The 26,149-nt window shown below is 34.9% G+C and overlaps 1 protein-coding gene across 1 annotated transcript; it reads left to right on the plus strand.

Annotated features, from left to right (window-relative positions):
• Window positions 1-119: 119 nt before the first annotated feature.
• On the plus strand, window positions 120-24,449 carry LOC100374877 (cell division control protein 45 homolog). Its single transcript, XM_002735955.3, has 18 exons — window positions 120-361; window positions 6,550-6,702; window positions 9,231-9,368; window positions 10,533-10,607; window positions 11,440-11,517; window positions 11,757-11,864; window positions 14,214-14,278; window positions 14,760-14,810; window positions 15,373-15,492; window positions 16,715-16,786; window positions 18,461-18,619; window positions 19,325-19,379; window positions 19,798-19,848; window positions 20,200-20,255; window positions 20,531-20,753; window positions 21,320-21,441; window positions 22,624-22,700; window positions 23,234-24,449. Exons 1-18 carry the CDS (start codon window positions 311-313, stop codon window positions 23,296-23,298), a joined length of 1,719 nt encoding a protein of 572 aa, XP_002736001.2. The 5' UTR covers window positions 120-310; the 3' UTR covers window positions 23,299-24,449.
• The last annotated feature ends 1,700 nt before the right edge of the window (window positions 24,450-26,149 follow it).

A 26,149-nucleotide genomic window follows, 5' to 3' on the forward strand; every position in this document is an offset into this window, starting at 1 on the left:
TAATAATATACTGCGAGTGTAGAATGATAAAAATAAGTTTGATTGGCTACAGACAGGAAGCCAAATTGGCAGTGAAATATATCACTGGAGAAATACACTTACCCAACAAACGAATGCTTTCACTGCGATTCTATAACACATTATTTGATTGGTCCAAGACACTAATTCTCAGAATTTTGCCCAATCGCCGATCGTTTCGCAAAATAGCAAGGAACAGAAATAAGCGACCCGCCAAAGACAAACTTGTTTTCCTGAGATTTACTGTGTTTGTGAATATATATAGTTCTAGTTAGTACTCTGACAAGTCATAATGTTTATAACGGATTTCAAAAAAGAATTTTATGATGTCGTTCTACATCAGGTAAGAAAAATGTGTAGTATGCAGTTATTTATCAATATCACTGAGTTTAAAACCGAATACGGAAATTTATACTAGTAATGAGTGGATTTCTAAATATTAGGGATGAACCATTAGAAATTCTGGGAGGGGAGATCTGTTGGTGGTAGTGGGGGTGGGGCTGTGGTAAAATGTTGAGCACACTACTTTTTCTCTTTACTTTTGAGCTAGATTCTTATCAAAACAATATTGCTGTAACTTGTCCGGGCACAGATCTAGAAGCAGTACCTACACACGAATTGGTGACGTCATAAAATACATGACCTTCAATCGGGGTCGTTTCCTCGGTATATACGAATTGGTATATACAAATTACAATAAAGATACTTAAGACATTACACATAAGGTAAAACAAATCACGTGACAATATAATGATAATAACGGTAATAAATCCTAGCTTAACAGTTGAACAGAACGCTCATACAGTCAGTCGGGTGACGCCGAGGGTCACGAACTGTGTTGCAAAATGGCCGTGTGGTTGAAACTGGGTCATGGCGTTACGGGTGAGGAAGACATCATTAAACACTCAAAATCACAATAAAACGGGGAACTGGTTGCATATTACGGCGTAGCCAACATGGGAAATAAAAAAACGCCCAATACAAACGACATGGGTTTGAATCACACTAGATACACACTCACCAGAACCGAAGCAATCAGAAACCAGCAATCGTTTTGGCTTTTCCGTTCAACTCATCGGAACACTGGAGTAGTTAGAAAAATGAACACCACTTAACGACCAATGTCGTGGCGTGGTACACAAGCGTGCCATCAAAATAAAACAAAATTAGCTTGAAAAGACAGTGGGTTCGAGTCCCGCTCAGAGCTACCGTAAAAACGTAAATCAAATAAACTGAAATCTCTCAAATCGTAAACAAGTAAACAAAGAACGTCGCAAAAAAATAATAAACCTCACAAAACTCCACCATACAAAACTGAATGAATAAATAATAAAATAACTAACGTCTTAAACTGGACGACGCGCAATTTGTTCAACAGTTTCCAGATTGTGACAAGAGATAAACAAGACCCAAGTCAAGGTAAGTTTTGTTAAAGTGTCGATGGCGTTCCCTATATTACGAAAACAATTCAGGCAACAGACGAATATCTTCTGTGGTGTTGTGGAATTTATACCGTGTCTGCGGAATTGTTGATTGAGGGTTCGAAGCCAGCAGTTAACATTTTGTTAGAAAGTTTCACAATTAAATCAAATATCCAATGATACCAGTATATTTATTTCATTATTTTAACAACTTGCAATGGTGGAAGTTGGTCAAACACGAGTTCTTACACCTAAATAAGTATCAAATATTTGTCGACACATTTATTCTCTCAACCTTGTAGAGGTGGAAATTAATTAAACAACAGGTATTTACTCACAAATATAATGGTCAATATTTGTCCATACATTCATTCTGTCAATTTAAGAACTTGTAATTGTTGGAATTAATCAAATGAGAGTTGTCTACACCAAAATAAGTTTCAAATACTTGTCCACACATTTATTCTCTCAATTTAACAACTTGTAATGGTGTAAAATAATTAAACGAGAGTTGTCTACACCAAAATAAGTCTAAAATATTTGTCCGCACATTTATTCTCTCAATTTAACAACTTGTAATGGTGTAAAATAATTAAACAAGAGCTGTCTACACCAAAATAAGTCTAAAATATTTGTCCGCACATTTATTCTCTCAATTTAACAACTTGTAATGGTGTAAAATAATTAAACGAGAGCTGTAGACACCAAAATAAGTCTAAAATATTTGTCCATACATTTATTGATTAATAATTCTCTCACGTTAACAACTTGTAATGGTGTAAAATAATTAAACGAGAGTTGTCTACACCAAAATAAGTCTAAAATATTTGTCCGCACATTTATTCTCTCAATTTAACAACTTGTAATGGTGTAAAATAATTAAACGATAGCTGTCTACACCAAAATAAGTCTAAAATATTTGTCCGTACATTTATTCTCTCAATTTAACAACTTGTAATTGTGGGAATTAATCAAACGAGAGCTGTCTACACCAAAATAAGTCTAAAATATTTGTCCGCACACTTATTCTCTCAATTTAACAACTTGTAATGGTGTAAAATAATTAAACGAGAGCTGTCTACACCAAAATAAGTCTAAAATATTTGTCCATACATTTATTCTCTCAATTTAACAACTTGGAATTGTGTAAAATAATTAAACGAGAGCTGTCTACACCAAAATAAGTCTAAAATATTTGTCCGCACATTTATTCTTTCAATTTAACAACCTGTAATTGTGGGAATTAATCAAACGTGAGTTGTTTACATCAAACTAAGTATTTAATATTTGTTGAGACATTTATTGTCACAATTTAACCACTTGTTAATAGTGGAAATTACTTAAATGCGACTTGTTTAATCAGTTGACATCAATGCAACTTACTGTAAATGGGGTAATTATTCACTGGGTTTTAATTTAGCTTATTTCGCTGACTGGAAAATGCGCTAAATTAAAACACAGTGAATATGTACAATTTAGCATAGAACACATTATCTAAATGACGAAACCGTGAATTTAAAACCCACTTAATATGCCTGAAATGGTAAATCAGTGAAAATTAAACCCAATGAAAATTAGTCATTTTACAGTACCCGCAGACAGTGCACAACAGAGTATCATTATTGAGCAATTATAAACAGGAACGTGTCTTGGTATTAGGGTTAGGGTCGGGTCAGGTATGGGCAACGGAATTATTAACAGGAACGTGTCTTGACATTCGGGTTAGGGTCGGGTCAGGTATGGGCAACGCAAATGGCAAACACCCAATTGGCAAGATGTACACTAACGGGTTATGGCATGCATATAGTTTACACAAGTAAAAACACAAAATTGGCAATTTTTTTGGACAATTGTAACTCAATAATAGAAATATGTTGTATTTCTATATATATACACACTATATAGTCTTATCAAATGCAAACACATCCAGTTAATCCATTGTGGTCGTGTGGGTCAGTTCTTTACATAGTGATCAGGAGGACCTGGGTTCAATTCCCTTGCCTGCCCATCTTTTTCTCGCAAACACCATTTGGCAATAAAGCTAAATATGACAACAAATTATTTAATTTGCATGACTACCCACATAGCTCAGTTGATTTGTACTATGTCAGCAATGTGAGCGATCGCTGGTTCGAATCCAGTATGTTTAGTTAGATTTTTGAATGCTAGTGAAGACAGTGCTCCTATGAGTAGGACTTAAATCCAAACTCCTGTGTGAAGTCACTCGTGGTACAGTGGACAAGACAGTGCGCTGGGAACTCAAAGATCGCAAGTTCGAATCACGGATTGGACACTCCTACAAAAGACATGAAAGACGTTAAAAACATAAACAGCGGTTTCAAAAACTCAAGTCAGGAAAACAGAACACAAGAATACTACCCCACATGGAAGCCAGTCGAAGTCGTTGAAGAACGAACACAGTCGAAGAACGAACTCTGTTGACAGCTGTAGGTCACGTGCAACAACAGACACGAGGAGCATGGCTGCTCTCCAAATGGGTCCCTTCTTTTGTATTGACCCCCTAAGGATTGCTAATCCCCCTTTCTAACTCTTCCCCCCAAAATAATATATCGCCCCTTTTAAAATGTATTGAGCCACAAATTAATGAATATTCATGAGCACAGAAACTGCTACGTCATGAATAAATTAGCATAATTTTAAAAAATTTGCATAAAGTGTAGGTACTCCTTCTGGAGCTCTGCCCTTGTCCGTAGTTTACCTCTTGGCTCATCAAATGCCTGTTTTTTAAAATATACAAATGTACTTCAGGACTTAGCCTTCTCGGAAGCATCAGCATGAAGTGGGGGCATTTCGCCCAATTACCACTTCGCCCGAACGGTTTCGCCCAATTATCTGTTCGCCCGATTGCCATTTCGCCCGATTGCCATTGCCAGTGGATGCTTACTAATTGGGTGAAGGGGAGTCTAACAACTTTGAAAGTACCATCGATGTACCATCGCCGTTCTCTTGTCAAAAATCCCAATCGCTGCTGAGTGACAAAGATGATATGCCGTTTGTTCGAATTTCTTTTGACAATGTCTTTAACTATTAAATCCTATAACAGTAATGTCGTTGGCAGAAATAATTTCCATTGACGGAACCTTTGTACGACCTCTGGTGTTTGGAACTTGGAACACTATGTTTACCTAAAGCCAACCTCGGCGTTTATCGACTTGACTAATAAAACTCGCGAATCACCGTCGATGTTTTAATAAAATACTGTTACAATAGTTTCATTGTTGTGTACGGTAGAAATAATTTTAATTCGCGCATTTTATATACCAGTGTAATAATTGCATCGGTTAACAGCTAACGACTAAATAAATAGGGGAACATGTAAAAAAAATGTTAATGTACTATGCTAAGTTTCGGGCATATTTCAAAGTAATCATGGTGTAATTGCGTCGATTAACAACTTGTATAACAGGGAAATAGTGTAAACTTACCACACAGTCAGTTGTAAAAGTAAATGTGGAAATACTGTGCGAAGTTGCAAGGTTTTTTCTCTAAAAGAACCAAGTAGCAATGACAATGAATGTACTATTGATATTCGTCGTGCCACAAGCGTGTTCATGCTCTCTGTTAGAGGCTCACTTTCAATTATAAAACCTGTTTTATTATTCAGATAAAATAACTTGGGTTTTCATTCGTACAGTCAATGGCCTCATCGTCATAATTCAAAGTACCAAATGTTGCTTATTATTGAATATTGGTAATTCCCAGTTACATTTAACATTAACCATTTCTCTGACTGTAAAAAAAGAGGAAATAATATATTATTGGTACTATATAAATTGTATTTAAAACTTCAAAAATACGGTAACGACGTCGTGATTTGCGAGTTTTATTAGATTGATAAACGCCGAGGTTGGCTTTAGGTACGGTACTACTTAGTGTTCCAAGTTCCCAACACCGGAGGGCGTACAAAGGTTCCGTCAATGGTCAATCTTTGCATAAAATGCGCGGATTGAAATTATTCTGCCAACGACACCACTGTGAAAGTATTTTATTCAAACACCGATGGTGAAACAAGTGAAAAATCTGTGTATGACGGCCAATGCATACCTGTCCCATTGCCTGTCGGCCACCCCTCTATTGTGAATGGGGATGACTACCCGCAATGGTGGACATCAGTTGCAGTGTTTGCATCGGCAAGAAAACCTTGACTAAAATGCGATCATATGCTGGATTTTATGCATTTTACCAGATGTACATTTTGAATCGAAACCCCCAGTAGGCCTACTGTGTAACATCGGTAAATCGGGCGAAAAGGAAAACTGGCAAACCGGTAATTGGGCGAACTGGTAATCAGGCGAAGGAGTTCGGGCGAAGTGGATTTCGGGCGAAGTGACTGTACCCCCATCAGCATAATCGATAGCAATGGATGATTATTCGTCCACTGCGGGATCCCATGAAAAGCATGGATGGAATGTCTGCAGCAAAAACTGAGTGATTTGATTTTGTACTTGAATTTCTCCTTTTATAGCTCATTGTTGAAATGTTGATATTTCAGATCAATACCTCAAAGCATTAGTACAATGTAATATAATAAACCATGCAGAAAAGTGAAATTATTACCAGCCATTTAACGACAATAAACTCTCCTCTCACCTCTTACATCACAACAACTGATATATTGGTTAAAGTGTCCAGAATGTGCATAGTTTCACCAATCTCACATATCTTGTCTTTTACATCATTAACATACTCAATGTGTACATAGAGGTGAGATGAAAGTTGTTGCCATGCTAGTTTGTGAGTACTCAGTATTGAGCTCAATCACATTATATGTTTGAATTTGAATGAAAAGCTGATGGCCCTTATTTACAAATATTCACTGTGTGTTTAGTCACCAAGTTAGGTTTCTGCCACACAATATTACGGGAAATGTAGGACTGATGTTTATAAAGAGACTTAGAAATGATCAGCGACATTTACACCTGTATATAACTAATCAGCACAAGAAACATTGGCGCTGGAATAATCATATTTCTCTAGGTAGCCAGTATGTTAGTCAGTCAAAGGCAAAATTCACCTGACTGAAGTCAATAATTACCATTGGGAAATGCATCTTGTATTAATAGTCAAATTTGTCTGTTTCATTTTTCAGCGTGTACTTGTCCTGGTGGCACTAGATGTAGATGCAATCTGTGCGTGTCGTATATTGCAGAATATGTTCCAATGTGACCATGTACAGTATACGTTAGTACCAGTGTCCGGTAGACAAGATCTAGAGAAAGCTTATTTAGAGCACTCAGAACAGGTAAACAGATGGTTCTGGCATAAGGTGGCCTTGAATTGTTGTAGTGAATTCCCCCAATCATTTGATTCCAGACAATTGACACATACTACATTTGCCTGCATTTTAATTGTTGTAGTGAATTCCCCCAATCATTTGATTCCAGACAATTGACACATACTACATTTGTCTGCATTTTCAATTATCCATCCAATAAAGCTTTAATGTTTAACCATTTGAATAACGAGCAGCCTCTCGACTGAGATAGCTCTGCTGTTAGCAATGCACATTTCAATTAAAAAACTGAAGATATCATTAGAAAATGAATCTGAGAGGTCTACCCGAGGTACCTAGATGTATATTTTCAAAGCAATCAGACTTGCGGTTTTTAACAAGAAGTCGAAAATATCACTTTTTCCCAAAAATACTCATCAAAGTTTTAAATAGAATTAAATATATCCTCATGAAATGAACAAATCAGAAAGAGGTCTACCTGTAGTACCTAAAAGTATAATATCAAAGCAATCAGACTTGTGGTTTCCACAAAAAGTCAAAAATATCACTTTTTCCCAAAAATGACAAACATATTCATCAAAATCAGAGAATTAAAGATATTATCATGAAATGAACAAATCTGGGAAAGGTCTACCTATATGTATAATATCGCAGCAATCAGACTTGTGGTTTTTAACAAGAAGTCAAAAATATCACTTTTTTATCAAAAATGACAAATGAATGAATGAACAAATCTAAGAGAGGGCTGCCAAAGATACACATACAGCAAGTATCAAAGCAATAAGAATTGTAGTTTTCGAGAAGTCAAAAAAGTATAAATTTGACACGGACGGCAAACAACGACGGTCACCGGACGCTGACAGACAATCACTCATATGATAAGCTTCGCTCAACAAACTTGACAATAATACTACATTAGACTGTATTTATTGTAGTCGCCCCACAACAAATGTGGTTGATGGACAATCTCTAATTTTGACCCCTGTGCTGTACATTCAAGTTACCACAATGATGACCACACCAATTGTTTTGAAATTGTATAACAAGAACACACTAATAATTTCTCAAAATTTTGCAGCTTAACATGTAAAAATTAACTACATTGAGTTTTTCATGAATTATTTTGAAAGAAATTAAAACTAAGCTGATGGATAAAAATGTCTGTATAACCATTAACACTGTTCCAAGTATTGTGACCTTATGGTGCACTTTCACATATTTCTTGAGATCGTGTGCAGCCTCTCCACAAAATATTCACATGACAAATCTGGCTGCTGAATAGATCATGAGTTTTACATTAAATATTCCTCTTTGTTTCTGGAGCAATTGATGATGCAGTATTGCAAAACTAAAAACAATGAGGACAATGTCTAGAAATTTACCAGTAAATTATGAAACCAATTTCCCAAACAGTATGAACATTTAAAATAATATTTTCTTTCAAAGTTATATTACTATGATTGTAAGTATCAATACACAATATGATAATTTTGTGTAAAGCTTGTTCTGTATGCAGTGTATTATCCAACTTTCTATATGTACTGTAAAATCTGTATTAGAAGCCGCAGCTTCTATTAAAATGGTACAATACAATGCAATGGAAGGGATGCGATTATAATAGAGCATCTACACATATGAGAAATGATGAATGTTTGGTTTTCAATTGTACAAAAAGATTGGGTGCGACTTCTATTAGGGATGAGGCTTCTAATTCAGATTTTACGGGTAGTACAATTTTACTGCATTTAAAACAACCAAGGTTTTTTGGCTCAACGGACCATAGGTCCGTCTATCTATCTGTCTGTCTGTCTGTGCACGACTTCTTCTCAAAAACCGCCTAACCTTTCGACTCGATTTTTGGTGTGTCGATGCCTTGATGAGTGTAGATGGTAATTCGTTCATGAGAAGTCGATCTGCCAAAAATTATGCAAATTAGCCTCCCAAAACTCTACTGTGGCGGTCTATAGTGAGAGCGCCATCTATAATATGGTGTTGGAATAACTTTGTTTATGAATAAGACCAATTTCGGACCATCGACCTCAAAATAATTGATGAAATAGTTTCGGGACCCATTGACAGTAGGAAGGTAGAAACTTAAGGCGAAAATAATTAAAAAAAAACGGCTGTTAAGACCCGACCTGATTTCAGTTCAGACTATTTTGAAATGGTCATTTTTGGTCAAAAATTCTATTTTCGAATTCTTCTTCAAAACTGGTAGCCTGAATGCTTTGATACTTGGTGTGTATGTACCTTGTGTTGACATCTACTAGATTTGATCATCCCATGGCCATATATTTAATTCTCTAATTTTGGCAAATATTTTTGTAATTTTTGGTTAAAAATGGAATTTCAACTAACCACTGTTTCCAATCCTTTGGGGTTAGGTATACATGTGTTTATTATTCCATTCACAACTTTGTGTAGTTGTTTCGTTTAAAAGTACAAATTTAAACGAAAAGTTGTGGCATATACAGCACTAATCTTTTGTACAATAGCCGTTGAGCAACAGGCCATTGGCCTATTTTTATCTTTTTCAGATTGAATATGTAGTTTTGATAAATTGTGGAGCTAATATTGATATCTTGGATACCTTACAACCAGAAGAAAATGTACAGTTTTATATATGTGATAGTCATAGGCCAATTGATCTTGTTAACATTTATAATGAAACTCAGGTAGGTGAAAACATGTAATTGCTGGTAGCGTGGTGAAATTAATGCAACACTATGGCGGAGCAGCACATGTCTGAATTGTCTTTGAGGGGTTGTGGATAATTAGGCATACATTTTTCATGCTGTACTAAAGTACGTCAACATGATCTAATGCCAAAAATATCCTGATACAAAACAATTTTTCGATTGTTATATATTATGTAAAATCTGTATTAGAAGCCGCGGCTTCTATTAAAATGGTACAATGCAACAGAGGCAATGCAGCTTCTATTAGAACATCTACACATATGAGAATGATGATTTTTGGTTCTCAATTAATCAAAAAGAATGGGTGGGACTTCTATTAGGGATGCGGCTTTTAATACAGTTTTTACGGTATATCTCAACCTATCTGATCGGAATATATATGCAATTGAAAGAATAGTCCTGTTATTTAGAACTCTATTGAACATGATGTGGCTTGGCATCAAGCGGCTTTAGTTAAGATTCATACTGGGAAAAGTGCAGTACTGTTTGAACACTTGCTAGAAGTATAAATTTATATGACTGGAGAGTATGTTATTATAGTGCTTTTTAACTCTGGAGACTTAACAGTGTTTTAAAAGGTAAATTTCATTGCACAGACATTAGTGGTCTAATATTTGTTTTAAGCTGAAGTTCGAAAAATGTTTGTACACATTACATGCCATGCTGAATGCTGCCAATAATGTGAGGAGTTAATTTGTGTGTCAAAGTGTTCCCATACTGGTTTTTGTTAAGTTGATGAAATAATAATCATTGCCAAAATGAAACATAAGATTAAATATATTGGATGTACCGGTATATGCTGTGTTGATGTTGCCATGGTGCTGTCTCCTTGCATACTTGAAAGATGTTATTGTAATGGAACCTTGTGTTACATTTACATGGCTGCAATATATAATCAGGGGTTGCATGAATGTCAAACATTGTGGACCCACCTTTGAAGAATTGTATGGGACCCATAAAACAATATGGGGACCCAGTGCCTATTCATTTTTCCCCAAAAAAATGTGCACACAGAGGGAATCGTAAGTCGGAAAAAATTCCACATTCAAAAACTATGCTTCTCAGATGCACATTTTTGCGTTAACACAACCCCTGCAATACTGACAATACTGGCATGTACCCCGGTACTTTTTGTTTTAGATAAAATTACTGATGAAGAAAGAAGATGACTTTTCAAATATTCCAGATTATGAAAAGGTTTTTCGTGACGAAGAGGTAAAATTCATTTTCGTATATATATTTTTGACTGTCAACTTTAATTAGAACAAATTCATTGATGTTAATTGACACAATAACTAAAAAACTAATAAGGACAATGTCATTGACATTGACTTGATACACAATAACTTCACTCTAATAAAAGCGATTTCAGCTGTGAAACCTATTTAATCTTCAACATCTCATCTGAAATGATGAATTGTGAATTGTATAGATATTACTGTACTTCCCCAATCATAAGCCCGGGGGCCTCCACATGTAAAATCTGTCAAAGTAATTGATGGGCTTATACTCAAAGACCACCTCAGAAAACGTTTTCAATGAAGAAACAAACATGTTCATTTTTCCTAAAAATTGGTGATTAGCAATTTTTGAAAAATAAACTGAATGTGGAGAACATATTTAACCACTTTTCACGGTCGCCAACATGTCGCATTGAAGAATAGTTTACTCGTTCACACCACATTTACGATAGTCTCAATGGACATGATTATTTAGAAAAGTAAAATGATGTTCAATGGCCATGTTTCATGAACTAAACTAACATCAAAATTTTTTATGCAATAAAACACTCTTTTTACATGCATATTTTAATAAATGTCGTTGATGCCCGGGAAAAACACCCTGGGCTTATAATCGGGGATGCCCTCAACTTGTTAAATGTCTAAAAATAGAGGGGTGGGCCTTTACTTGGGAAGGGGCTTATGATTGGGGAAGTATGGTATAGTAGAAAATGGTAGATAAATTGTTATCTCTGAAACATATTACACCAGATGTGAGTATGATTATAGACCAGTAGCTGATATGAATAACTTACTTTCTTGTGCAGTCTGATGATGAAGACAGGGATTCTGGGAATGAAAGTGATGGATCAGCACCCTCTGGTAAAAGACGTAGACTGGATGAGGTAAGGTTCATTCAGCTCTCAATGTATTTATGGATATTAACAAATACTGTATTTATTCTATTTAACAGCACATGTCTTTATAGCTGCTAATGAAAATGTTAGGTAGTTGTATTGTCAGAATAAATCATATTCAATCAATTCAATCCCCTTTTTCGGATTCTGATAGAGCAAATATTCTTTCTGTTTGTAATATATGGTAATAATGTACCTGTCATTGTGATTATTGTATTTACACATAGGATGCACTGGAGCAACAAATAGAGAAACGTAGAAAACTTCGGATGTGGGAGGAAGAAAGACAAGATATACTATTTAGATATGAAGAATTTAGTTTTCATGGAACATCAGTAAGTAGTCATGTTGCTGAGTGTAATCAGGGATCTCGCCACGCTGGTCGAGGGTGGTTGGCCCCGACCGGCACTCAAAATTAGCGACCACCTCGGAAATGCTTCCGACCAGGACTATTGTCCGATTGTTATTATAATTATGTACCGACCGGCACGCATCCTGCCAGTCGTGGATTATAATTTGTAAACAATAGACCTAGTCGCACGATACGTAGCGGCTAGTCAATTTTGTGAAATTAGCACCTCTTTGTTTGTAAGTAAATACTTTCTGAGATAGATACAGTCTTTAGATTGAAAGCTAAAATTCTTTCAAAATCAATTTCACCTCGATATAACATGGTCAAAGCGGAGTTCAGGATCTGACAGTTTACGCTACGCAAGAATAAAATCAACGTGTTTATTGCGCGATTTAGTAAAATACATTTCAACTGTTATCATCGTGATTCATGCAAAAACTCTTTTTTCAAGACCTATTTTACCTTTTAAAAATTGCTAATCACCTCTTTCGATAACGATCATGCAGTTTTCAACTGAAATCGATGTCAACACATCGTGTTACGACATTGCTTTACTTCCGCAATGTAATTTTCCACCGGCATTACCATGCGGCATTCTGATTGGTTAATGGAAGTATTGACCCATCGGGTCAAAGGACACATGCCGGTCAACTAATACGTCACAAACATCATGGCTGTGTTTTTTACCGAAGCTTGATCAAAAATATCCACTCCCGATAAAACTAAGTCAATTTTTACTTTTATTTCATATCAAAAAAAAAAAAAAAAGTAACTTTTTTTGCTTGGCATCATGACTGAGTAAGAAAAATTATTGGTATAATCGGTGTATAACATTGCAAAGTAAGTTATGTCACGTCGTAACTTTGAAAGTTCAGAAGTTTTATTTGTTCGTTCATTACTGTGAATATATACGTTTTAGAAGTTGATGGTAAGAATAATAAATTACAACAATACTCCAAATAATTACATGGTCGATTTTACGTGGTCAAAGGAGAATGTATTTGGAGTAAATAAGATCGTGAACATAATCCTGGTTGAAACGTTTCAAATGCGTTTTATTTAACTTTTCACAAGAGACATTAATATTGCAACAATAGTTTATTTGTTTCTGTTTTTTAGTCTGCAGCATTTGCATTTCGAATATATTTAATTTTTAAATTCAAACTCTTCTAAATTGTGAAACATAATGTCTTAATTTGCACTGCGACCGAACTCATTACTATTCATATAGCTCATTAATATTCATGACCCACCGGCACTCGCGTTGGGCTGGCGAGATCCCTGGGTAATGTTTTAATATTCTTGTTGAATCTGTTGGCCACACTAGTATTAGTATGTATGTGTACTGTTCTTGATGGATGTTGCTATTCCAGGAAAACCAAAGCACACCCATGGCTCATTGAAGCCTACCAATGTCTTTATGCCCATTCCAGTCAATCACTGACTCACCCAAGCCCACAGCTGATTTGTCCCAGGCTCACTAAGGCCAACCACAGTGTCACTTAAGGTCCACCAATTGCTCACTCAACCCCACCTCTGGTTTGCACCTGCATGGCCCAGCACTGGCTCACCCAAGGTCCACCAATTGCTCACTCAACCCCATATCTGGCATGCACCTGCATGGTCCAGCACTGGCTCACCCAAGGTCCATCAATTGCTCACTCAACCCCATATCTGGTTTGCCCCTGGCCCAGCACTGGCTCACCCAGGATCCACCATATGCTTACTCAATCCCATCTCTGGTTTGCTCCTGGCCCAGCACTAGCTCACCCAAGGTCCATCAATTGCTCACTCAACCCCATCTCTGGTTTGCTCCTGGCCCAGCACTGGCTCACCCAAGGTCCACCAATTGCTCACTCAACCCTATCTCTGGTTTGCTCCTGGCCCAGCACTGGCTCACCCAAGGCTCACCAATTGCTCACTCAACCCCATCTCTAGTTTGCCCCTGGCCCAGCACTGGCTCACCAAAGGTCCACCAATTGCTCGCTCAACCCCACCTCTGGTTTGCTCCTGGCCCAGCACTGGCTCACCCAAGGTCCACCAATTGTTCACTGAACCCCATCTCTGGTTTGCCCCTGGCCCAGCACTGGCTCACCCAAGATACACCATTTGCTCACTCAACCCCATCTCTGGTTTGCTCATGAATACATGAATAACATGCATGTCCAATTAGCACAGGACTCAACTGGCTGAATAACATTAGTACATAATTCTTGTAGGCTACTGGAAAGCCTTTCTGACAATCTCAAAGGATATCCACATTTAGGTACACGTAATATCTGGCAATACAAACATATTGAATTTATAGCTGAAAATGCTTTTTTCTTTTCAGTCTGCATTGGTGTTATTTGAAGAGTTATCATGGAAAATGTCAAAAGACACCAGTGAGCTTCTTTGGTATGTACACAAATTGTATTCTCTTTGGAATTATGAGGGCACTCATTCGGGGGAAAATATTTGTGAGATATCTTGGTTTAATTGGAAGTATGCAGTGAACATTTAAAAGCACCAAGGCAGTCAGATAGTGCATTTAGGCAATTTCCTTCATGGCCTCCATGAATAACTCAAGCTCTCAATTGTTCTTTGTCTCTGGTTTGATAGGTAAACTTGATTTTCATATCATTACTCAGTAAAATAAGATGAGTAAGAGTCATGCATATCATTTAAATTGATAAATTCCCTGAACACATGAAAAAAAGAATATCAAATGGTTGACTAAATTGACATGATTTATTTTGAAATTAACAACACAGGGATTTGAGTTAAAATGTGATTGGTGCAAATGGTATTTATTTATCAAGTTGTACTGACATCAGTTTTGACCAATGTGTATTTGTGTTTTAATTCACTTTCACTGACAACTCTTTCTATTATCCAGGCTGGCTATTGTAGGGCTCTCAAGTCAGATTGTCATTGGTAAAATTGAAAGGTTTGTCATTTTTAATTCTCCAGAATGTTTGGGATAGAACTTATTGTACAATGTCTGAGGATTTATAATAATTATTGCTGTTTTCATAACTATATTAAACATTATTCAAAATCATTTTTGCCAGTGATAAAAAAAAAACTATATTTTGGCTTATATTTGTAAGAACTGTACATTTCTTATATATGGCAAATGTTACGCTTCAAACTAGTCACATAACCAAGGCCTATTTTTAAGAATTGTTTGTTCCATAATAAAGCAGTATATTACTTACAAGTACTGTAAAATGACTAATTTTCACTGGGTTTAAATTTCACTTTAGCATTTCAGGTATATTCAGTGAGTTTTAATTTTATAGATAATGTGTTCTATGCTCAATTTTACATATTCACTGGATTTTAATTTAGCGCATTTTCCACTCAGCGAATAAACAAAATTAAAACCCAGTGAATAATTAACCCTTTTACAGTAATAGTAACAACAGTCTATGCAAGTCTCACTGGTCTATACAATTGGAGGCATATTTAACACAAATAGGTGTAATGCATACTTGTTTAATTTACAGAGATAAATATGTGAGTGATGTTGATGAGTTGAATCGTCATGTATCCCGTCATAATCATCCTTTGAATGACCAAGATATGGCTGTATCTGTTGACTGTCTCAGAATTGCATTCAACAGGGAGTATCCTTTACCTTTACAATGTATATGCATCCGTAGATTAGTTCATACTTGAAGTCCGAAAATGGGGACTTATAATTTGGTCTGCGTCCGTCCGGAGTCATATCTCAGAATCCTTTGGACCGACTCTGTTCATTCTTTGCATGTGCCAAGTACTTTATGTGGGACATATGCACATGCAGTGGTTTAGCGATTCGATTCAAAATGGCCGACTGGCAGCCGTCTTGTTTTTTGAAAATGTTGTATTTTGGACATGCTTTGTCAGTTGTCATTCAAATTTGGTACATAGGTTATACATGTTAGAATACATGTTCCCGACTGTCAGTGAGTTCGTCCGTTTGTCCGTCCGTCCGTCTGTCCGTCCGTGTGTCAGTCCGTGTGTCAGTCCGTCCAGAATCATATTTCAGAATTTCTTTGCATGTTCCTAGTACTTTATGTGGGACATATGCACATGTAGTGGTTTAGCGATGCCAGCCATCTTGTTTTTTGAAAATGTCGTATTTTTTACATGTTTTCATTGAAATTTTTTCGCAATTGGATCAAAGATGACCGACTCGCAGGCATCTTGTTTTGTTTTTTATGTGTGGTATCTTGGACATGCTTTGTCAGTTGTCATTCAAATTTGGCACATACTTTATACATGTTAGGATACATGTCCAGGACAATTTATTTCAAAATCGGATCAAGGATGGTCGATTGACAGCCATCTGACTTTTTGACCTTACTATTATATTTCCAAGATTTGTGTACCATTTTCATTTGTATTTGGAACATACATCATACATGTCAGTTTGTTTCATAATCAGATCAAAGATGGCTAAATAACGGCTGTTTTTATTTTTGGCCATATTACTATATCTCTGTCATAAATGTCATCGTTTCATTGTATTATTAATTTTATTTCTACCATTTATTCAAACGTTCACAGTGCCGATTGATATTTGTGTGCATGATATGGAAAATTGTTACTTGACCCACTGACCTGGTTTCACAAAATGTTAATTTGTGTTGTGTTCCACCATCAGTGGTGATTTTATTTACAGAGCACATGGAGAGAGTTTGAGTTTGAAAATCTAAATTTATTCTTGAGAAAGCTGGTCAACTTGTTTCTTCATAATGACTTTATTTTTTCCTGTATTGTATGGTTGTTTTGCCTTTTTTCAGATTTTGTTTCACCCATTATTGTAGCATTTTCAAGTAGTCATTCCTTAATATGAATGTTTAGATTACGTCTTTCACTCTACAGACACTGGTCTATATTTGATAGTTTATTTCATTCTGTATATACAGCATGTAGGTAAGTACTACCACCTTTCTTTGTTACTCAAAGTATATCTGTACTGAGGATTGTGTTACAAAAACAAGCCCACATTGTGAATAAGAACTTGAATTGTGAACTATAATATATTGTATCACAGGTGAAATTTATTCATATAATCTGTGTCATGCAACACATATCAATTACCAGTAATAGTTTTGTCTTGGAGTTCATTCAAAGTGGCCAGCTGACAGCCATTTTTTGTGTCAATGATCTATCAGATATGATTAAGGTAGCGAGACTATTATTTGCATACTTGTTTTCATCTTCTAATTGTGACTGAATGACTACAAATAGACCTGGGAAAGTATATATTTTTAGAATTGCCAGACTTCAAGCTTTTCACAAGTGTATTTTGCATGCCCGTATCTGCATTCTACGACGCGTTACTCAATCAAAGGTGAAAAATTACTTTTTCTGTAAAAAAAATAATTACGCATTTATGCTGGCGGTAAGAAGTATTTTTTTCACCTTTCCTAGTTGTTCAATAGTCTGGTAAATTGAATGTGTCTGGTCAGTTTTATTCAAGCAACGCGTTTTAAAAAATAGTGTGCTGAATTTCAATTACTGTTTTAGTCGCATTGCCCCCAACTCAAACCACAACTCGTTGGTAAATAATCGATGAAATAGTTTGTCTGGACACATTCAAGTTCCTCTCATTGTCACCTTAAAGCTGTGAAAATTTGGTGTTAATCCGACGACAATAAGTATACGTTATTTTTTGTTAAAGACCTTGTATTTTGAAAAACATAAACTCCTAGAAAACGTCCATGAAGTCACAGCAAAGATTTTCAAGCTTGTTTATCGGCACAATCAATTTGTTTTCCCATCAAGGTCTGTTTTAACATGTGTAGGGACATCCAAATGTGTAAGGCTATTGGAAACCAAAAAAATAAAGGAATGGGATAGCTATATTTGGATAAATTCGGCATATGAAAACACCAAAATCAATGATTTTTTTCAGTGGCTGTGTGACCTTGTGTCTGACACATTCATATGCAAATGACTAATCTGTGAAACAAACAGGGGCGGAGACAAACCACTCAAATGTTTGGAAACACTCATTGTGTGTCAGATAGCTACTGATAACACATCCTAAGATTGCTTTGTCTTGAGTTTATCTTTGAAACTTATAGGCACACAGATTAAACCTGTGTTGTTGATTTTGGAAAACACTACTGAGGCTGCCTTGCTTTCCTTCAGAAAATCTACATTTTAACCAACTTACATGACATTCTATGTTATGTTGACTTTATCATATGAAAGTTTATAGTGCATTTCATCAATTAATAAATAAATGTGAAAATCGTAATTTTCAACACAAATAATAGTCTCGCTACCTTAAACGAAAAAATACTAATATTTACATTTGGGTGTTGGAATTGTTTATGCACATGCTTGGACTGATTTTATATTAAAAATGTCATTTATTTCATATTTCACAATAAAATTGAAAAATGCCCTGACTATCAACAGAGAATTTTGGGGCTGCTGTCTTAAGACAATATTGCTATTACCGGTAATGTGGTTTGGTATGGTAACCATAGGGATACCTCTGCCATTTAAATACATGGCTACTAATAAAGTAAATATGCTATTTGGCCTGTATATACATGTATATAACGTATGACATTTCTTTACATTCTGTTTTAGTTTTAAAGTATGGACAATGAAAGGTAAAAAGAAGTTACATGAATTTTTAGCAGACATGGGTCTTCCTTTGGTTGAAAGTAAACAGAAATACACATCGATGGATATGGCACTCAGAGAGAACCTTACAGACTGGATTAATAAATCAGCTGAGAAGTATGGGTGAGTAAGGACAGTTTGTTTAAAGGTAGATTCATATGACACCATATGATGCATACTGCTTGGCAATTTTGTTAGATCTGGAATGTGAGTACCAGGGGTAACTGAAATATTGAAGTAAGGTGTGACAACAATTAGAAAGTTATTAGATAGAATACCGGCCAACAAGACTGTCGCAAGCAACTTTCTTTTTACCTATGTGTTAGATACTGATAGAGGACACCCTTCCACTTATACATGTGGTTGCAGTAATTCTTGACATATTTTCAAACACAGGTTAAACAGAAATGAGTTTTGTGTTCACAATATTTCGAAAATATAACAAATTTGATTGTGTGTGTAGTGATAAAAATATCAGTAAGGCCCAGAAACAGATATTCTTATTTCTGATAAAAACACAATTTGAATTGTAATTTTGAGTTGAAAATGCCCGAACAATATTTTTCCTCAGACTAATACATTTTTTTATATTTCTAGTTCTTGTATATATGATTATTTTAAACCGCATTTTAGAAGTGACAACATGGAGTCTCGATGACTTTCGCAAGATTGTTGTCTTCATGAAATCCCTAACAATCCGGAAATTGCAGAAATTGTTACCAGTGAAATTTAAAAGGTTTACAGTATATTTTCAATGAGAAGTGAATCCATATATGATATATATCTGGATATTAAAATCTATTAATAATATGAATTTTTTATTTCAAGATTGGATGACATGTTCCACCCATCATTTCAAGCACAGTATGGATTTAAAAATAAGGTAATGCTACCACCATTACATGTCTTTACTTTCAATTTCATTCATGGTTTGGAATAAGAATATCAGGGGTATGGTGCAGAGAAGAGTGCCTGCATTGCTTCACAAAGATTGTTCAAAAAAGTTAGATTTTGTAAACCTGTGATGAGAAAATTCATATACATAATCGGAAATGCCCGTAATAGAAATATTGCAGCCCAACATTTGCCTTTCTAATGTTAAAGAAGTTGATGTCAGTAGCTCTTACAATACATAAGTATTGATTTGAGTCATCCACACATTACTTTGACTTATTCACTATATAGTGTGTGCAGTTTTATTTACCGGTACTTGTATTATTTCCTGTGTTAGCTGCATCTATGAATTTACACTGCATATACATTGATATATTTATTGGTGTTATCCTATTATCATTTTATAGTTTTGTGCCACTGATTTTGTTTATGCAGTTGGAGCTGTTCTGGAATCTGCGGTAAGTCTTCATTTGCATTGGTCTCTAGTAATAACACAAATCAGAACAAATACATTTGATACAATGAAACAAATTTGACACTAGCAACCAATACATATATTTTGTCGATTCTAGATTCCTTTATAAAAATACTGTATTTGTTTTATTAGAAGAGCACATGTACCGGTACTTGTAAATACTTGTAAAGTATGTCTATGGTAAAAAATGACATATTGCAGTGAATTTTCATATAATGAATGCAATTTTTGAAATTTTTTTCTATTTGAAAAGCCCCTCTAATAGGACAAATACAGAATATTTACAAATAACACTGGTTAACTTGTTAAATTATTTTATTCTTTTTCTTTGCAGGATAAAAATAAATCTGATGAGCAAAAGTTTTTGCAAGCATTTGATTGCCTAAAAAGGTAATCCACGGTATATTAAAATGAGTATTGCTAGCATTCAAAGTTTTCAATCCAGAACTGCAATAAATAATTTGGTCTTTAACAAAGAAACTATAAAAATCAAAATACATAGAATTTTGTACTGACTTTTTAGCTGAATAAATTTTGGCCTTCAGAGTTTATCAGAAAGTCAATGTCAGATTATTAGTGTTATTCTCACAGACTGAAATGTTTGTGAAATGCATTAATTCATCAGTAATATATCCAAGTCTATTTTATTTTTTTTTATCTCTTAGGAGTAATTTGGATTTATTAGAGATTGGTTTAGACACTGCTAAAAAGCAAATGACTGCAATATTGGAACAAGTGAGGACATTACTTGATATGAATCAGGTTATCTGCGCTGGACCATTTCTGTATGCGTATGTACAAAGTGGTAGTCCAGATGTTCAGTTCTTCTCTAGACCCATATGTCTTATATTATTAGCCAGGTTCACACTAGAAGCTTACATCAATGTAGTAAGTACGGTTATATACTTGAGAACACTGTATCAATTTGGAAAATAATTGCACTTGATGTGTACAATTGTGAACTACTGTAAAATGATTAATTTTCACTGGGATTAAATTTCGCTGATTTACCATTTCAGGCATATTCAGTGGGTTTTAAATTCACGGTTTTATCATTTAGATAATGTGTTCTATGCTAAATTTTACATATTCACTGGGTTTTAATTTAGTGCATTTTCCAGTCAGCGAAATGAGCAAAATTAAAACCCAGTGAATAATTAACCCTTTTACAGTATTTTTCTTTGATTTGTTTTGACGGACAATAATGCACATCGTGTTTTCAATCCAATTTATGCTTTTTTAATTTTATAAGCATGCCTTGTTTTGGGATGCAGTTCATAGTACAAGGGTCATACAAATTCAAATCTGTTGTGAGTGAGTGAGTGGCAAATGGTATGGGAAATACAATAAAATATATTGTAATGGCTATTGACCTATAATGAAATTTCTTGTTGTAAACATTTGCATAATCACGATTACTAATGTCTACAAAATTGTTTTTTTTTGTTTCACAGTCAAAGAGCAAGAGAGCCAAGACATTGCCACTTGTTATGAGTGCCCCTATGGATTTAGAAAGAGGAACATCAATTGTAGTTGGTATACCACCAAAAAGGGAGCAAGAAATACTGACAAAGAAGTAAGTGACACCAATTACAGGTATTCAGCCTTGGTTGAAATCTCACTGAACATATAAATTTTGATGTGTCTGCAACCATTTTTCATAGATGACAATGCATTGTGTTTACAGATTCATATTATTTTTGTTATTGTTGATTCAATCCAGACTGATGGCCATTTTTGTTGTCCAATCCTAATGCTTGATGTCTGCCTTCAAATGTTTCTTACATGACTGAATATTGAGTTATACAAATTCACATTATACAGTCAACCACTACCACATTTTTTCAGATTTGTCTAAAATGTCAAAATCACTTTAAACTTGGCAGGACTATGCTCTTTTCAGTTAATTGGTGTAAAGACCCATAGTTTACTAGTTAAAATGCATATGGCATCTCTATTGCATAGTCCTGGATTCTATTGAGATGGCACTGGTAATCTACTGTATAACATAGCCAAGATTCTGCTAATTTGTACATTGATCAAAATTTGCTAAAATGTCATGTAGCTTTTTCAAGATATTTGTGATTGTTGGCTCCATCTGGTCTTGTGATTTTGTTAGCTCCATCTGGTCTTGTGATTTTGTTAGCTCCATCTGGTCTTGTGATTTTGTTGGCTCCATCTGGTCTTGTGATTTTGTTAGCTCCATCTGGTCTTGTTATTTTGTTGGCCCCATCTGGTCTTGTGATTTTGTTAGCTCCATCTGGTCTTGCGATTTTATTGGCTCCATCTGGTCTTGTGATTTTGTTAGCTCTGCTAAATATATATAAACTTTATTGCCATACTAGGACACCAGCCCATCACAATCTCAAGTATACATTTCTTGAAAACAATAATAATACATAAATACATAAATTAACTGTAATATAAAATACTGCCATCAAGAGGTTAACCTTAACTTAAAAACTTGATACAGGAATTTGACACATTACAAAGTGTAATGGGTACCTCAGTTGTTATTAATTTTATGAAGGTGTGGTGTCCCTGGTCATGTAATGACCAACGTGATAATAGCTCGTCTATGTATGCCTGGTATATGGGAGGTTCGAAAATTAGGTGTAATTCATCTTCAATTATTCCGCTATTGCATAATACGCATTTCCTTTCAAAACGATTTGCTACTAACAACTCGTGTACATAGTAATATGCAATTCCAGTCTGTTGGTTTCACAATTTATACTGATTTGTCTTTCTCTCATAGTTTCTTTGGTAGAGCATTTGAACAGGCCAGTGAGAAAACTAATTGCAGAACATTGCTGGATAATTTTGACTCCTCAAGTAAGTACATTCTGTGAATACCATATTTGCTTTATTGCAAGCTCATCACATAAAAACACACATAAACCAACATTTATTGTATACTGGATTATTAAACTATGACTAATTACAACCATAGACACACCTCTTGTCATTCACATAAGCGCATGATGCTCTAAGAATATCTAGAAAATTTGGTATTTCCACCATAGACAGACCTTAATCAATGTAATTGGTTCAATAATATGCCCAATTTTAAAAAGAAACTGTCCAGCCCTCAAAGCTCAATATATTTCCTAGTGGCCATTGGCAACCAGGTTCAAAGTGTTGGTCATCACAATTTGTTATGTTTTACAAATACATAATTAACTACAGAAAACAACAAATATGAAACATTCCAGATGTCTATTAAACAAAGATGCCTTGGATCAAATCACTTGAAATGTTCTCCCTCTGCTATCTTGATTGGCAAGTTGTGACAGAAACATGCAGTTGCAGACTTTCCAATCATTTAACATACAAAAACTGAATTTATTTATTTTTATTTTCTTCAGTTATAGAAATAAAGACAGAAGACAGAAGTAAATTCTTTGATGCATTGATATCACTTTTATCATAAATTTCTCTAACATTATCAATATTATAGCATGTGCTTCATATACCATCCTAGCAACAACCATCGTTAAGGACAGAAATCATTATATCAGATTTATAGAGATAGAGACAAACTAAATGCCCCGTTTTTATATTCTTATCTATTTATTCTGTACAAAAGCTTTTTGATCTCGTTGATGTAGTGAACTTAAATGTGCTATTTAGATATAGACAGAGTTTTTCATACTTATATGACCTTCGTTCCGAAAAAGATTTTTAAAAAAATGCGTCTTAAATGTATATAAATGTGTCTTAAGGTATTGCACCATCTACAACTGTTTTATTATTACCGGTATTATTATAATAAATTCAATCTAATATTTACTGCATAAATAACAAATTTCTGTCCCCATATGCTATATATACCTTAAAACTTTTAAGTAGCAATCTAAAACTGAAACGCAAGTTGTATGTACTACAATCAGAACTTTTGATCCAACAAATTGTTTTATTTGTCTTTATCCCATGATATTACAATTAGAATATTTTCTTTGATTATTCATATTTTTGAGGTTTTTATTTCCATAACTATAAGACATGTTTTCTGAGCAGATGTGTCTGTATACATCGTTTTGAAAGTTCAGCTTTATTTAAAATTAATTTCAAAATTATGCTTTTAACTGAATTATGGTAAAGGCCGATTTACATAATCTGCTGCTCAATTTATCTTGATCATATCGAAAACAAAATCTATGTTTGAAGTTTTTTAAAAAATGAATAAAAGCTGATTGTGGTTCAATCTTTGTATGGACTTCTCAAAGTTCAGATTGTAGTTTGACAAACTTGTGTATCATTTGTTCATGAATCTATATTTTGCATACTTTTCATATTTCAAGTGAATTGTTTTGTCATGTTAACACATTTCCGTTGTTCGTTTTTGTATTCTCTTGACAGTTTTCCATGCCCTACCTGTGCATCAAACATCTTCATAGATATGCCCATTGAATGACCATGAATTTTAATTTTTTGTTGAAATCACTGCATAATAATTACCTAATTTGCATAATCAGTAGTATTGATCTGTAATATATTATTTCTGTCAAAGCTCAATAACTGTAAATTGTATCTGTAGAATATTTACTGTTTTTAAATACAAAATAAAATCAAAAAATTTAACATTTTTGTGGAATTATTTTTTTGTTACATTTGAGGAAAGTATCATGTGAATAATACATTACATCAAATCTATAACGTATATTCAGGCAGCAAATTCGCAAACTTGTCTAGTTATTCATTTATGTCTTTGGTTTTAAATAGGCTGTTTGTCTACTAGACTGATCAATGCTGACTAGTGCTGACAATTATTATAATTCATGAGTAATATGCACTCTGAAAACCCCATCAGTATTGATCAAGTAATAGATAACATCATTTTTTCAATTATTCAAAACTGTTGACAGTGGCTATGATTTCTTACTCTACCCCCACAGCCCTTTGCTAGAGAACAAGATGGTGGACTCCATAAAAGAGTAATATGTTGAATATCCGAGTCTAAAGAATGAAAAGTGATATAAAAATATAAATTTCATTATTCTACATTTGTGGAGTTCTAGGATCATATTGTTGTTTTCCTAGACGTTTCGGATTCTAATTAAACACGTCCTATTTTAAACAATTCTAATTTCGCACTAGCACTAGTAATCCACTTGTTAGTGCTAGCTTTTGTTTTGATAGTTTTAACTCGTAATGGCGCATGCGCATTACAAATCCTAGAAAACGTCTTGTATAACGAGTCATATGTTGTGCCTGTGTGGGTGGTTATCTCCCATGATTCTTTGAGCAAATCTTGTCTAAAACAATTACGTTAACCGAACGCCAAAGTTTAAGTACGTCCGATTTTTATGAATCTGACCAGACGTCCAATTTTGTGGTGTACACGATTTGATTCGCAGATTACGGTAATCGGATTATGAACCCCGGCCGTTCACCATACACACTGGCTTTTCAATGGTCGGACCGATAGAGTACAATAAATGCAATTTACCTGAGTCCGCCGACGAGGGCGCAGTAATAACTCGTGGCTTGCAGATTTCAGCATTATTTTTTAAATTTTTTTTTTTTATCAAGTTATTGAAAAAAAAGCCTAACCGCTACTTTTACTGTATTTCTACATGTGAAATTCAAAAAAAAAATACATGATATTAAAGTGTGATTTATATGTCTAACATTATGTCAGATTATCTGCATGTTATTTATGTCGGGCACGTGACCATAGCGAAGGAAGGCCTTGAGCTGAAGTGCAAATTTACCACAGCAGTGGCGGATCCAGCAAAATGTATTGGGGGGGGGGGGGTCCAAGCTACGCTTAAGATATACGGACCGTAAATCGCAGAGAAGCTATGCGTAATCCAGATGATACGAATCGTCATGCGTTTGGGGGGGGGGCATGCGCCCCCCCCCCACACCTCTGGATCCGCCACTGTACCACAGGCCGTCTATTCTGATTAGACTGACTACGTCGGAACTTTTTTCTGAAATAAATGCTTTTTAATTTAGTTGTTTTTACCTTTTTAGTGTGGCAACGAAATCTATCATAACCAGGAAACAAATATGCTATAGTGGTCAGGTATTATTCAAATAAAACATAAAAGTCAACAGGTCTATCCGTCTGTGGAGGTTACAGATATGTAATTTATTTTACTTATTTTTATATATGTGCCATATTTTCCATGTAACAACGCAATCTTATAATAGTATACAAACGTTATAATAACGTTAGATTCGTCTACCTACATCGGATGGGTCACAGTGAGAATGTTGGAAATATGGGGCACTGTACAGAAGCTGTGGAAAAATGGAATACAATCTAAAGTGAG

The sequence above is a fragment of the Saccoglossus kowalevskii genome, chromosome 16 (genome assembly GCF_978046115.1).
Source record: "Saccoglossus kowalevskii chromosome 16, keSacKowa6.1, whole genome shotgun sequence".
In the NCBI taxonomy this organism is placed as follows: Eukaryota; Metazoa; Hemichordata; class Enteropneusta; family Harrimaniidae; genus Saccoglossus; species Saccoglossus kowalevskii.

Coding starts and splice junctions, on each gene's coding strand:
- LOC100374877 (XM_002735955.3), top strand. CDS start 311: ATGTTTATAACGGATTTCAAAAAAGAATTTTATGATGTCGTTCTACAT. Junction 14,279..14,759: donor GACACCAGTGAGCTTCTTTG/GTATGTACACAA, acceptor TCTATTATCCAG/GCTGGCTATTGTAGGGCTCT. Junction 14,811..15,372: donor GTCATTGGTAAAATTGAAAG/GTTTGTCATTTT, acceptor TTTAATTTACAG/AGATAAATATGTGAGTGATG.